Source organism: Notolepis coatsorum (genome assembly GCF_963971535.1).
Source record: "Notolepis coatsorum genome assembly, chromosome: 10".
NCBI lineage: Eukaryota > Metazoa > Chordata > Actinopteri > Aulopiformes > Paralepididae > Notolepis > Notolepis coatsorum.
The window spans coordinates 17722468-17737872 of NC_140174.1; the positions used below are offsets into that span (position 1 = coordinate 17722468).

The 15405-nt window shown below is 41.2% G+C and overlaps 1 protein-coding gene across 2 annotated transcripts in view; it reads left to right on the top strand.

The window, feature by feature from the left end:
* cenpt (centromere protein T) overlaps window positions 1–13949 on the top strand; it is a 50998-nt gene extending 37049 nt beyond the window's left edge. For both annotated transcript variants that reach the window (XM_084323345.1, XM_084323344.1), the window contains exons 13-16: window positions 4647–4746; window positions 7347–7514; window positions 11495–11599; window positions 13181–13949. In XM_084323345.1, coding sequence (XP_084179471.1) covers window positions 4647–4746; window positions 7347–7514; window positions 11495–11599; window positions 13181–13310 — 503 coding nt within the window. In that variant the 3' untranslated portion in view covers window positions 13311–13949. The remainder of the gene's footprint in view (window positions 1–4646; window positions 4747–7346; window positions 7515–11494; window positions 11600–13180) is intronic.
* Window positions 13950–15405: the final 1456 nt, after the last annotated feature.

Below are 15405 nucleotides of genomic sequence, written 5' to 3' on the forward strand. Positions count from 1 at the left end.
TTTATGACTGTTTAGACTGCATTACTCTCTGTCACAGTGATTTCCTGGTTGTTCCCCACTTAGGTTATCTAACTATCGCGCCGCCGCAACTAGAAACACTGGCCTGCTTCTAAGTTCAGTGGTCTGACTGCAAAAAATAAATAAAAAATCATATATATTTTTTTCAAGTACCACTAGTGGTACGCGTACCACAGGTTGAGAACCACTGCTCTAATCTGCACTTCACCATAGGCCTGGGTTGTTTTCATTTCTGTTAGCGCCATGGATATAAGAAAGAGGTCTAGCTGAGTCAATGTTGATGGTTTTGTTGAATATTTGTATTTCACAGGAGAGAAACTGTATTCAAAGAAAGCTATTAAAATAGTCTGAATCTAAATATACTTTCGTGTTGATTTTACATTAATTCCATGATTTTACTCAAAGTAAATATACAAGCTTCGGTCTTAACACATTGTCCGCCATGGGTTATATCCATCAATATAGCCAGTCTGCCACCGTTGAAAGCCTATGGAGATGTTTACCTTCTTTGCAGGCCTATAACTTTTTAAATAGGCGCTCCAGAGGGTCGTCAACTCGGCCCAAAAAATCATCGGCTGCCCTCTCCCCTCACTGGAAGAAGTATACAACTCCCGCTGTCTTAAGAAAGCAGTCAAAATTAGGGATGCACCGAATGGGAAATTCTTGGCCGAAACCGATACCGAAAATAGGAAACAGTTGGCCGAATGCCGAAAGGCCGAAAATGATTCATAGAATAGAATTTTTTTTACCATGTTGTTCAGCTACTTGATTATGGAAAAATATTTGATTATGGCTAAACTTAACTTGAATAATAAATAATCACTATTGGGTCCATAAAACATTTATTCAGCACTTCTGAATGCATACAGTACATTAATTCCAAGTCAAGTGCATTTTCTTTTCTCTGTAGGATAACTACAAAGTGCATTCAGAACAAAGCCAATGTGCTTTAAAACTGCATAAAGATCTGCACACATGAGAGGGAGAATAGCTTATAGCAGACTTAATGATGTTACTGTAGTGGCTACAGTAAGCATTTTATATAAAAGTACCCCCTCCAATGTACAGTAAATTACCTAGTATGGTTGTCAATATTCCAATGTACAGTTTTGCTTGTACAGTGTTTCCCCCCCCCCCAACCCCGTGTGCAATCAAATAGTCATGTGAAAACCGAAAATCATGATCCAATTCTGAGCGGAGTTCTCACTCGCTGTCTCAGCACAGACACGCAGCGCATTGCTGCTCCTACCCCTCCCCTACCTGTTTCTGTATGTGAACAGAGGACAGTCACCGTGACTGACGTTAGTCTAGTCAGAGGGACCTCCGTCCGTGAGCTGATGTTAGCTACTGTTACAAAATGACCCAGTCAACTATTCACTTTTAGTTTAATACATGAGGCATTGTGTAACGTTATCCAGCTGGCTAGCTACTGATAGCTCCTGACATCAACAACTGCTCCAGCAAGTGTCCAGTTACATCGCATGAGGGCTGCCGACTATGGTCCAGGTGCAGCGCAGGAGAATCCTTTCATGCTGAATGTAAGAGTTTAGGGTCCAGCTGCAGCGCCGGAGAATCCTTGCTGGAGCTGGAGGCCACTCGAGTATACACACAGACAGTGGAGCTGTTTGCAGACAGCGAGGTGGCGATGTCTCGCAGATAATACAACTACAAGTATGATTATATAATATATATATTTTATTAAAAAAAATTATAAAATAATAATTATCAAAAAAAAGTTGGCAGGTAAGAAATCTGCTTGGCGGGTAGATTCTTCCCATCTACCCGCCACTGGCCGGTGAGTCAAAAGTTAATTTCGCTCCCTGCCCACACCACCCGGGCAACAAACACCTTGTACGGCTGCGCTCGGGCAGGCGTTTCAGCGTCATGCCCACCCGGACTAACAGACTGAAGTTTAGTTTTTATCCCAGGGCCATATGTGCACTAAACTCAGCTACATTTTTAAACGACAATCTCCCCTGCACCCCCCCCCCCCCCCCCCCACACACACACACACACACACACACAACACTAAGGGATAGTGCAATTATCTTTTACGCCTCCCCTGTTTGTTTATGTTATGTCTATTTATGCCCTACTCTTGTTTTATACTCTTGTTTTTATATTTAATACTGTGTTTAGGACTGTTTTTATGATCTGTGACGGCTAGCACCTAGGGCTGCATTTTAAATTTCGTTGTAAAACTAACGATGACAATAAAGATCATTCTATACTTCTATTCTATACTTAAATTGTATTGCTATATTGACATTACTATGGCCCATTCAACATCGATTATCTATCGTTCCGGATGTGGGAACGTTATATTTTTTCATTCATAAATTGTTGTGTTAATACCCTCTTGAATATAAGTGTTTATAAGCTTTTCTGCTGTAATTCCAAAAACGCTAGTTATAGGCCCAAACGCATATGATAGATTATCGATTGCCGTTTCTTTCCTATACACGCTATATTAAAAAATTCAAATGTATATGATCGGTATACATTATGCTTCATCATGCGTGGAGGAAAGGGTGGGCGGGGGTCGTCTATAATTCCTTTATCGTCCGTAACGGCTTTGTGTAGTATGGGTTGATATATTGATCACTGTTTGCAAACAAACGCACAATCGGGCTGAAAATAACGTTACTGTCCTCTTACCGTTCGCCGATGAGACTGGAAAGAAAAATATCCCAATTATTTGACACCGATCGCCTAGATCCATTTCCGTTTTGTATGGCGCAATACACGCCGAAATCATATCGATTATTGCGTTATGGAAGCGATCCATATGCACGCCAGTGTTTGTCTGTAGTCCCGTAGCAATATATTACTGCCGGAGGGATTTCCTCGACGCACCGATCACAACTTCCGGTTTGAGAGTAACTCGCCCGACCATCCACCAGGCGGCGGTATTGAGGCGTTGCAATCTCATTCAGGGTCCCGCTGCAGCACCAGAGGTTGGCTGGACGAATTATGAATGTCATGGTGAAAAAATGAAATATTGATTTAAAAAACGGCTTACGCCGTTGTTGGCGTTCAACACATGGCGCCCAAAAACGGCGTAACTCGTTTATGGTGACCAATGTGTTAAGTAAATAAATGCTATTTTTTTTATCTAGATTAATTACAGAAAATTGATTTTTTATCTATTGACAGCACTAATTAAAACGATTTTCTATCGACTTATATTTGGCACAAAAAAAAAAGTCACTTGACACTTAAAAAATATCAAAATCATGTATTTAACAAATTCAAAAATGTTCGAAACACTGTTTTATATTAACACTTTGATCGCCATGGTTAAATTCATAATTTACCATCCCTAGCCAGCTCTATTAGTCTATGGAGAAGTTCCCCTTCTTTGCAGGGCTATAAATTTTTTAATTGTATTGCTAAATTGACATTATTATGGCCCATTCAATGTCCTATATCTATTGTTCAGGGTGTAGCAACGTTATACTTTTTCATTCACATATTCATACTAAAATACGGTCTAAAGTATAAGTGTTTTTATCGTTTTCTGCAGCTTTCTCCAGAACTTGATTTATAGCCCCAAATGCATTATATTGATGATCAAATACAGTTTGGTAGCGATCGGTGCCAGATAAAGAATTTCAACTGGAGGTACTTCTAGAAGTTACTACGTATGATCTGATGTTGGGCGGGGGGTCGTTTATAATTCCGTGGGCAACGTTATATCATTCATCTAGTGTGGGTCATATGATCATCAGAGCAGTTAGTATAAAACACGTTGGAAAATAACGCTGAAACTCACCGTATCTTCCTCGCGCCGTTGGGGGATGAGCGTGGAATAGAATTTTTTTCTATTATGGGATGTCGAAATATCCGATCCATTTCCAGGTTGTATAATAGTATATACATCCAAATAATGTTGTTTATAGAGTTATGTGCACCGATCGGTGTTCACTGTGTCAAGATGGAGTCCTGCTAATGATAGCGAGTGCCCGGACGAAATATGGGTGAGCACCACTTCATCCACATTACTTCCTGTTGGGCGATCTGGCGATCGGCCACCAGATGGCGCTCTTGAACCGTTAGAGTTGAGTGGAGCTCAGCCGTATATCTCAGGTCCCCGGGAGAGAAATATGATTTCGATCACAGATTTTTGAAATATTGATATCAAAGACGTGTTACGGCGTCTTCGGCAGAATGAGCATGGCGGGCAATGACTAGTTTCGGCGTTTCCGGCGATTAAAGTGTTAACTTAATAAAATCGACTTATCGACTTATGTCCAATAGGCCTAACTAAATAACCGACTAAGAGCATAAAACGCTGAAAACCGTTAACGAAGCAACGATAGTATTTTTACCTCGTTCTGCGCCAAACCCGAGAGTTCGTGTTTCGAATCCAAGCGTAGAGTGGCGGTTTTGAAGGTGGGTAAGGATTCACATTTTCTTTTACGGCTGTGGGTAGGGCGTTTCACATTGATGTGGCATAATTGCGAAACGTGTTTAGTCCCTTGTTTGTGCCGAATCTGGGTTGAACATGATTTGTGGAAGTGAATTTGATTGATTTCTAGCCTGGAGAGCTACAGCCAACTCCACAATAGGGTTGATTTCTCCTTTAGGTGAACAGATGATGAAACTGTATTTCCTGACTTCCCCAGAGTTGTCCATGAAGACTCCTGCGTTCATCAGAGAGAAGAGGAACTTCCTGCCGACTGACCCTCTGGCTTCACCTACGCTTCTTAGAAATATTAAGCCCAGGCAAGTTATGCTCCCTGTTGCACCACAATGTGAATATTGTCAAGGTCCTGCAAATAACTCGTCAGAATAAATAACTGCTCAGACATTGTGAGGGAAAATAGATTGTTGAACCAACATCTTTGAGATTCAACAATAAAATCTTCTAGGGCTTTCAATAGGGGTGGGAATCGCCAGAGACCTCACGATACGATACTATCGCGATACTTGCGTCACGATACGATAGTATCGCGATACGCTGAGTATTGCGATTTTTTTAATATTTTTTTATCTAATTTAATTTATTACCTTTTTTCAACTGCAAAGTAAAACTGTCAACATGTTTTATCTAATAAAATAAAGTTCAGTCTGTTCATCTCACTTCAATAATTTGTATTGCAGAACATGGTATTTTCTCAAGCAGACGGATGTAAACACTGTAATCTGTGTTGCATGTACCTGACAAACTGAACTGTTTGTATCATATTCCAACTTAACTGAATGCACCTTAACTGAATGCACGTGTGTGTGTGGACTACTGTACTATTACAGGTATTGAAATGAACAATGCCTTCCTTATACACATTTAAAAAAAATTAATAAAAAAAATAATATTATGAATAATTAAACATCGATACTTAATCGATGCAGTATCACCACGCAAAGTATCGCGATACTACTACATATCGATTCCCCCACCCCTAGCTTTCAACGAATATTCTATATTCAAATGAATAATCTAACTGAAAAAAAAACATATATTCAAATTGTGTGAAAAAAATAAACTGCCCTGACGGTCTCCCTCTCGACTTCTCTCATGTGTCTGAACACGCTGCATGACTGACAGGAGAGACGTGACCGTTATATATTCATGGGATATCACTGCGCCCTTTACGTGCACCTTACAAAAGCACTGGATAAAGATATACGTTCACACTAATAAAACAGTCTATTAGCTGAGCAGCCTGGTATTCTCAGGAAGTAGAGTCTCTGTTGTGCCTTCTTCTTCACGATAGTTAATAGTTGTCGTCATTGTTGAAGATTTACAATAATCATAAGATACATTCAGTGCTGGATCTAACTAAATGGATCAAACCGGATCAAAAAGCGTCTGGAAGGGATAGAATGACACGCCACAGCGCTTCCAATTCGTGATGATGGCAGAGGGTTCAGATCCCAACTCTGCTCCCGAGAAAGGGATTTGCACTCGGAGCAATCTGAAAAAACCTGTTTGGAAATACTTTGGGTTTATGCTGAACCAGTTAGCGTTAAGTTAGTGTGCTAACGCTAGCATTTTGAGTGTATAGCATCAAGAATTTAAGCACCCTAACTTTAGCATTTTTTATAGCACTTTATTGTAAATCATCCCTCAGGGCAAAATGACTTTGTTTAGTCACATTTCTAGGAATTGTGTGCCTTAATTTCATTTAAACAAAACATCATCAACCTTTATTTATTCTCAAAGACAATTGAGGTAGGTCACCCTCATTTTCAATGTTGTCGAGACTTTACAGACATTTCAATGCGCACATTTCTACAATATTATAATAACTATCTATATAGTATAAAATCAGCACACAAATTGACGGGATAAAAAAAACTGCATAAATTGCAGACATAAGAATAGGTATAAAAGACAATGAAAGTAGTGCAATGTAAAAGTGCAGACTTAAAGGTAAAACTCCAACATTTTGGGAAATTTGCTTATTTGGCATCTACCCTGGAGTTAGACAAGAAGATACCCTTTTTCTTCTCTGTGCATGCAGTAGGAGTAGGAAGACACGAACAGTTAGCCTAGCTTAGCGTCAGTCACTGGAAGTAGGTTCCTCCATTAGCCTAGTTCCCAACGTCTTCCTACTCCTACTGCATGCACAGAGAAGAAAAATGTATCTTCTTGTCTAACTCCAGGGTAGATGGCAAATAAGCTAATTTCCCAAAATGTTGGAGTTTTCCTTTAAGAATGGCATAAAATAAGTACAATGTCGCTCGAAGCCGGAGTTACTGCTGACGGCTGGATTAGATCCCTGAGTCTCTGTCGATCAGAGGCTCCTGACAGTCCGGAGGTCTAACCTCAAGCTCAGGGGGGGCCGTGCCTTCTGTCGCAGCCCCTGAACTGTGGAACAGCATCCCCACCTCCATTAGGCTTGCCCCCTCGATGGATGCCTTCAAATCTAGGCTCAAAACTCACTTCTACCTACTAGCCTTTCCCGTTCACCGACCCATGCCCCGTTTTCCTGTGTGCTCTTCCATAAAACGGAGTGTGATTGTTGTCAATATGTATCTACCCTCTGTACAGCACTTTGGTTGTCATGTTAAATGTGTTATATAAATAAATCTGATTGATGGTATAGGCGAGTGCTTAGTCCACTGCGCTACCCAGCCGCCTCGAATGTAATTTTTGGCCAATTTTGACAGCCCTAGTTTGGTCCCAACATCATAAAACCTTTTCTTTAGTCTTTCATTTCCTTACCTTGCTGCTATCTTTTTTATGCTCGTTTTTATGTCTGTAACCATTCCAATGAATATGTTTGTCTGCACTTTATGAAAGTTGCTATACAAATAAAGTTATTATTAACCAACTCCATTTCTATGATGACGTTCTAACGCCGACCTTCCGGCTGCAGTGTTTCAGATACAAGTGCGGCTCCAGCTAAACCCACGAAGGCGAGAGCAAAGCGGCAAGGGCCGGCCAAGCAGCTCCCAGGCCTCCCCAAGTCCTACCTGATGTCCACGTTCAGACACTTCGCCAAGACCAAGGTGTCTCCAGATGTCTACCCCGTCCTACAAGAGATGTAAGGGATTTGGTTGTGGTTCAAATACCTAATAATGGGAGCAGAGAAATCGTGACGACGAGAATGAAATAATATGAAATGTTTTTGTATTAAAGTCGTTAAAGTTTTTTGTGGGGCTACCGGGAGCTTGGTACGTCTGGCAAAAGCTTGTATGGACCGTGCAATAATTTAATTTGGCGCCAGTTCAGTGTCCATGTGTAAAAGAGTTGTACCCTTCCTGTTGACCTGTCGTACAGAACTTGTAAGTCGCTTTAGATGAAAGCGTTCAGTTAAATTACTAAATGTAAACATTCCCAGTTCGATTCCCGGGCAGCGTGTCGAAGTGTCCTTGAGCAAGACACTTAATCCCTAATTGCTCCCGATGAGCAGGTTGGCACCATGCACATGGTTGCCTCTGCCGTCGGTGTGTGAGTGAATGGGTAGAATGTGAGGAACAATTGTAAAGCGCGTTGGATAAAAGCTCTATATAAATTTACCATTTTTATATATATTTATTCTTACCATATATATATCCTGTACATACCTGCATATAATCCTTCTATATACCTACTTATACTGTATGATAGCATGTACAATAATGCTGTATATATACCGTATATATATCTTTTTTCGTACCTATATATAGATCCACATCTGTGTACATATCCCTTACCTACTCTTACTAGTTACACTGCTGGCCAGTATGACTTACTACCATAGTGTCTTCATACCTGTATCACTATATACTATGGCCCATTCAACATCGATTATCTATGATTCCGGATGTGGGAACATAATATTCTTTCATTCATACATTGTTGTGTTAATACCGTCTTGAATATAAGTATGTTTATAAGCTTTTCTGCTGTAATTCCAAAAACGCTAGTTATAGGCCCAAACGCATATGATGGATTATCGATTGCCGTTTCTTTCCTATACACGCTATATTAAAAAATTCAAATGTATATGATCGGTATACATTATGCTTCACCATGCGTGGAGGAAAGGGGGGTCGTCTATAATTCCTTTATCGTCACTAGTAATGGCTTTATGTAGTATGGGTTGATATATTGATCAGACTGTTTGCAAACAAACGCACAATCGGGCTGAAAATAACGTTACTGTCCTCTTACCGTTCGCCGATGAGACTGGAAGAAAAATATCCCAATTATTTGACGCCATCGCCTAGATCCATTTCCGGTTTGTATGGCGCAATAAACGCTGAAATCATATCGATTATTGCGTTATGGAAGCGATCCAAATGCACGCCAGTGTTTGTCTGTAGTCCCGTAGCAAGATATTACTGCCGGAGGGATTTCCTCAACGTACCGATCACAACTTCCGGTTTTTGAGAGTAACTCGCCCGACCATCCACCAGGCGGTGGTATTGAGGCGTTGCAATCTCATTCAGGGTCCCGCTGCAGTCCCGGAGGTTGGCTGAATGAATTATGAATGCCATGGTGAAAAAATTAAATATTGATTTCAAAAACGGCTTTTGGCGTTCAACGCATGGCGGGCAAACACGTTGTAAGCCGTTTTTGGCGACCAATGTGTTAAGCACCCCCACAGCCCAAATGGAATGATACAAAATAAAGAAATTTAAATAACATTTATTTTTTTATATTCGGGCGGGTAGTCTAGTTCAGGGGTTCCCAAAGTTTTCAGGCCGCAACCCCCGAAATAACTGCGTCAGAGAGCCGCGACCCCCCACTATTATAGGAGGTAAAAAAAAAATGTAATTTATATATATATATTTTATTAATCAATTTCAATTTCTTTAATGACCACCCAGCCAGGCTGGTGGAATTTGGTTTCAGTGCATAGCAGTTCCAACATAAAACATAGAACATATAACATCACTTACAACGTACATAAAAGAAAACACAATTACATAGATTACAGTTCGGAGTTGTCCATGTCAGCAGAGGTAAGGGGGGTTGCGGGGAGGTACTACAGGGAGGGGGGGGGGGGGGGGGTACTACAGGGAGTTCAGTGTCCGTATGGCAGTGGGGAAGAAACTGTTTTTGAACCGGGATGTTTTGGTGGTCAGGGATCTGTAGTGCCTCCCGGAGGGCAGCAGCTGGAAGATGTGGTGTGCTGGGTGAGTGGGGTCAGAGATGATTTTTCTGGCTCTCCTGATTGTGATTTGGCGGTGGAGTGATTCGAGAGAAGGGAGGGGGGAAATGTATGGTTGAAACATGCAAACGTTCAAACGCACACACACTAATAAGCATTGGAGGCTTTTAACCAGGGCCGGACTGGGGAAATCATTCAGGCCAGGAAATATAGCCCCAGTCAGGCCACTTTTTAAGCGGGGGGTCTGGGGGGACTTTTTTTTGTTACAAAGACTTCATTTCCTGCATTCTGGTGTAGGAATTTTTTCTTGTACCCTTTAAATGCCAGTGTTTGTGATAGCATCACAAATTATTGTTAGAAAACAGGCTAGCATGGCGGCTACGTGGTGCAGTGGGCAAGGCGCTCACCACGAATACTGGAGACGCTGGGTTCGCCTGTTCGAGCCCAGCGCTCCACATTGCTTTCAGTTTAGCTGGTCGTCCGTACTAATACACATTGGCAGTATTAGGGGGTGGGAAACTGATGCGTTTCCGCGCAGGTGAAAAGATGCAACTGCTGTTACCTCGAGTATCGGAGGGGACTCGTGCTATGTATGACTTGGTCCACATTGCAGCCGGCTTGTGGGAGGCAAGAAACGGCGTTCGAGACAGGGGAGGGTTGAATTGGATGATACGAAATTGGGATGGGAGAAAAATAGAAAATGGGAGAAAGTGGATAAAAAAAAAAAAAAAAAAAAAACAGGCTAGCATATGTATGATTAGCAACAACACTGATTTTGATGGATTTTTAGTTACTCTTACCATAAGGGACTAAATTGTCCTCTTCAAAAACGCCATAAAAATATTACTATGTTTAATACCACTTTCTTTCATAAATCTTTTATTCAACTTGATCATAACACCACATATTCATTTTATAATTCTAACCCTTTTATAATTCTAACCCTTTAAATGCCAGTGTGTGTGATGGCATATATTTGCAATATATCAAATGCAAAGTAGATTTTTCTGGGGGGGATTATTACAGGCTAGCATCCGTCAATGATTAGCAACAACACTGATTTTTTATTTTTTTTTGTATTATCTTGGCTGACACTGCCAATTGTGCCAGTATGGACGGCCGACCAAGCCGGAGGTACCACAGCTGGATTCGATCCCATCTCTGCGGTGGTAGACAGACGCTTAGTCCGCTGCGCTACCCGGCCGCCCCAACAACACTGATTTTGATGGATTTTTTTTGTTTTTTTGTAAGGGTCCCTCCCCCACCAATCACATGCGACTCCCTTTGTGTGTGTGTGTGTGTGTGTGAGAGAGAGAGGGAGAGAGAGAGATAGTTCTCCAACTTGTGAGTTGCAGTTATCTAACTATTGCGCCGCTGCAACTAGAAACACTGGCCTAGCCTGCTTCTAAGTTCAGTGGCCTGGCCTGACTGCATAAAAGTTTAAAAAAAAAAATTATAAATCATCTGGCGACCCCCCCCCCCCCCCCCACGGCGGCTCGCGACCCCCACTTTGGGAACCATGACTAGTTCATACCAGCGGCGCATGCATATAAGGGGAACACTATTAATACTACAACTCTGTACATGCATCTCATTGGCACTATTACTCAGTAGTACTAGTACTAATGTATATATTTTATACCCAGTTTAATCACCTGTACATTGTATGTTGCACTTTACTGTTACATTGTCACTCTGGTTGGATGCCAAACCTCTTTTTGTTGTACTGTACTTGTGCTGCATGATGACTATTTTAATTTTTTTATCATTTTAATCTAAAATAAATCCTTCCCTCAGCTGGGCTCACGGCACACTCTGTATTTCCAAACTCTGTGATAATTCATCAGTCCTGGAGATGATCTCTTATGCACATTGTTTATTGTATTTTCAAGAATACTGATTGATACTTATGGTTTTATTTCTAGAATGGATAAGTTCTTTGGCCGTATGGTTGCAGACCTGGAGACTTATGCTGCTCATGCTAAGAGAAAAACGATTGAAGTTGCAGATTGTGAACTTCTGTTAAGAAGGTACGTCTGTCTGTCTGGTGGTGTGTCTCTGTCTGTCTGGCGGTGTGTGTCTGTCTGGAGGTGTGTGTGTGTCTGTCTCTGGAGGTGTGTCTCTCTGGAGGTGTGTCTCTACTTTAAAGTCCTCATGCCACTCAAAAAGCACTTGCACCACTGTTTTGGTTTCTGAGATATTGGAGGAAGGACATGTTAGCATTTCTTAGCGTCATGCTAAGCTTTACTAGGACAAGTCAGTGGGAGACATGAAGCATTCTGTTGCTAAACAATATCTATTCCCTCCACTAAATATCCATTAGTGAATCTCAAATTGTGTGGTATCTTGTAGCATCTCACCTGTATTTACACAGGTAAGTTTATTTTGAATATTTTAATTAGCAAAATAACATTATTACCTCCGCCAAGGAGGTTATGTAGTGATGAAGATGGACCTTTATTCCTCCCCATGGAGAAGGTCGGGTGTCATGGCAGCATGGGGGAGAGGAGCAGGTGTCTGTGTAAAGTGTCTTTGAGTTACTTGAAAAGCACTTAATAATGTATTTGAGTTGATGTGTGTTTCTCCTCAGACAGGGCTATGTGAGCAACATGGTGGAAGTAATGTGTTTCTCCTCACAGGGCCATGTGAGTGACAGGGTGGAAGTAATGTGTGTTTTCTCCTCACACAGGACTATGACACTTGTGACAGGGTGGAAGTAATGTGTGTTTTTCTCCCCACACAGGACTCTGTGACACGGTGGAAGTAATGCGTGTTTCTCCTCACAGGACTATGTGACAGGGTAGAAGTAATGTGTTTTTCTCCTCAGGCAGGACTATGTGACACGGTGGAAGTAATGCGTGTTTCTCCTCACAGGACTATGTGACAGGGTAGAAGTAATGTGTTTTTCTCCTCAGGCAGGACTATGTGACAGGGTGGAGGTAATGTGTGTTTCTCCTCACAGGGCTATGTGACAGAGTGGAAGTAATGTGTGTTTCTCCTCAGGCAGGGCTATGTGACAGGGTGGAAGTAATGCAAGTGTTTCTCCTCAGGCAGGGCTATGTGACTGGGTGGAACTAATGCGAGTTTCTCCTCACACAGGACTATGTGACAGGGTGGAAGTAGTGTGTGTGTGTTTCTCCTCAGGCAGGGCTATGTGACAGGTTGGAAGTAATGTGTGTTTCTGGGGCCCCCGAGTGGCACACCACGTACTGCGCTGCGTCGCAACACTGCCGTCCCGGGTTCAACTCCCGGACCCGGCAACCTTTGCCGAATGTCTTCCCCTGTCTATCTCCCATTCTTTCTTTTCTCTCTACCCGACTTCCCGGTAGTAAAAACCTACCAAAAACTATATAAAAATAAGTGTTTCTCCTCAGGCAGGGCTATGTGACAGGGTGGAAGTAATGCGTTTCTCCTCACAGGGCCATGTGTGACAGGGTGGAAGACATGGAAGTAATGTGTGTGTTTCTCCTCAGGCAGGGCTATGTGACAGGGTGGAAGTAATGTGTGTGTTTCTCCTCACAGGGCCATGTGACGGGGTGGAAGTAATGTGTTTCTCCTCACAGGGCCATGTGTGACTGGGTGGAAGAAGTAATGTGTGTGTTTCTCCGCAGGCAGGGCTATGTGAGCGACAAGGTGCCGGTGGAGGTGCTGATTGAGAAGTATCTCTCCCTGGAGCATCGCAGGCTCCTCATCCCCTGCGCGTCCAGCGGGAACGTCGTCTTTCCAAAACTGAGGAGATGAGTTATCATGCATCTGTGTACAAAGTTTTATATTTTTAGAGATTTAAGATTTTCATGGTGTTTGCTAGGGCTGGGAAATTAATCGCAATTTTCAATTCAGATTTTAGATTTTATTCTGTTTCATGACATATTATTGAGATGTTTTTCCACATAAATAAAATGCATTATATTATTGAGAAATGTTTTTCTCATGTTTTTTTGTTCTGTTTTTCCACATAAATACATTATATTTGAGAAATGTTTCTGATTTTCAATCGTCCTCCATCACTTCTGATTGTGCTGGATTTACGGTGTAAAGGAGTTCAGACTGATATTCCCAGAGGCACCGGATATCTGTGGTTCTCAACGTGCGGTCCGGGCTCCATGAGGGCCAAAACGTCCTGTCCATAAAAGGCAGTCAAACATGGAACAGTCTCTCCATTTCCATAAGGGAAAGCCCCACCCTTGCTTCTTTTAGAGGGCAACTACAAAAATGGCTGAAGACCAACCAGTCATGTGAACACATGTGACATCTCTAGCCACTACTATTTCTGTGTATTGCTGTTATGTATTTGTAAATCTTTTACGTATTTGTACATTTCTTACTGTTTCTATCAGTCCTGTTTTTATGTTTGGGGACAACGGATGGAAATTAGCTAAATCCGGCAATTTTTACACTCCAGTGTTCATTCATTTTGCATTGTCCCGTCCAAATAAAAGAAAAAAGGGGGTCCTCAGCAAAGTACTTTGATTTCATTAATAATGAAATAATGAATCTACTAGAAGTATCACAATGAGAATGTATAAGAACGTCATGTCTGACAGTAAATACTCATGTCTGATCATAGATCTCCACAGTAAAGACTCATGTCTGATCATAGATCTCTACCTACAGTAAATACTCATGTCTGATCATAGATCTCTACCTACAGTAAAGACTCATGTTTGATCATAGATCTCTACAGTAAAGACTCATGTTTGATCATAGATCTCTACAGTAAAGACTCATGTTTGATCATAGATCTCTACAGTAAAGACTCATGTTTGATCATAGATCTCTACCTACAGTAGACTCATGTCTGATCATAGATCTCTACCTACAGTAAAGACTCATGTTTGATCATAGATCTCTACAGTAAAGACTCATGTTTGATCATAGATCTCTACAGTAAAGACTCATGTTTGATCATAGATCTCTACCTACAGTAGACTCATGTCTGATCATAGATCTCTACCTACAGTAAACACTCATGTTTGATCATAGATCTCTACCTACAGTAAAGACTCATGTCTGATCATAGATCTCTACCTACAGTAAAGACTCATGTTTGATCATAGATCTCTACCTACAGTAAAGACTCATGTCTGATCATAGATCTCCACAGTAAAGACTCATGTTTGATCATAGATCTCTACCTACAGTAAAGACTCATGTTTGATCATAGATCTCTACCTACAGTAAAGACTCATGTCTGATCATAGATCTCTACAGTAAAGACTCATGTTTGATCATAGATCTCTACAGTAAAGACTCATGTTTGATCATAGATCTCTACCTACAGTAAAGACTCATGTCTGATCATAGATCTCTACCTACAGTAAATTATACTCATGTTTGATATATCTCTACAGTAAAGACTCATGTTTGATCATAGATCTCTACCTACAGTAAAGACTCATGTTTGATCATAGATCTCTACCTACAGTAAAGACTCATGTTTGATCATATATCTCTACCTACAGTAAATTATACTCATGTCTGATCATAGATCTCCACAGTAAAGACTCATGTCTGATCATAGATATCTACCTACAGTAAAGACCGTTATGGACTTTTGTCATATCCAACTAGAACTCTGAAGTCAAATATCCACCTGGTGGCAGTCTTTTCTCTCACAGAGCAAACAAATATTACACTATTACAAAGAGAAACACTAATTTGAGTATTGAACATTTGGCCTGCTGGTGGCGCTAGAGAAAAGGTTTGATTGATTGAAAATTGTATTAACAGATTGCAGAATTGGTACAATACAGTACAGCTCGATACACAATTGTTAAGGGGATGCAGACCAGAGTAAGACTTTCGTCTTGTTTACATCAGGGTCCCCCATTTTCAA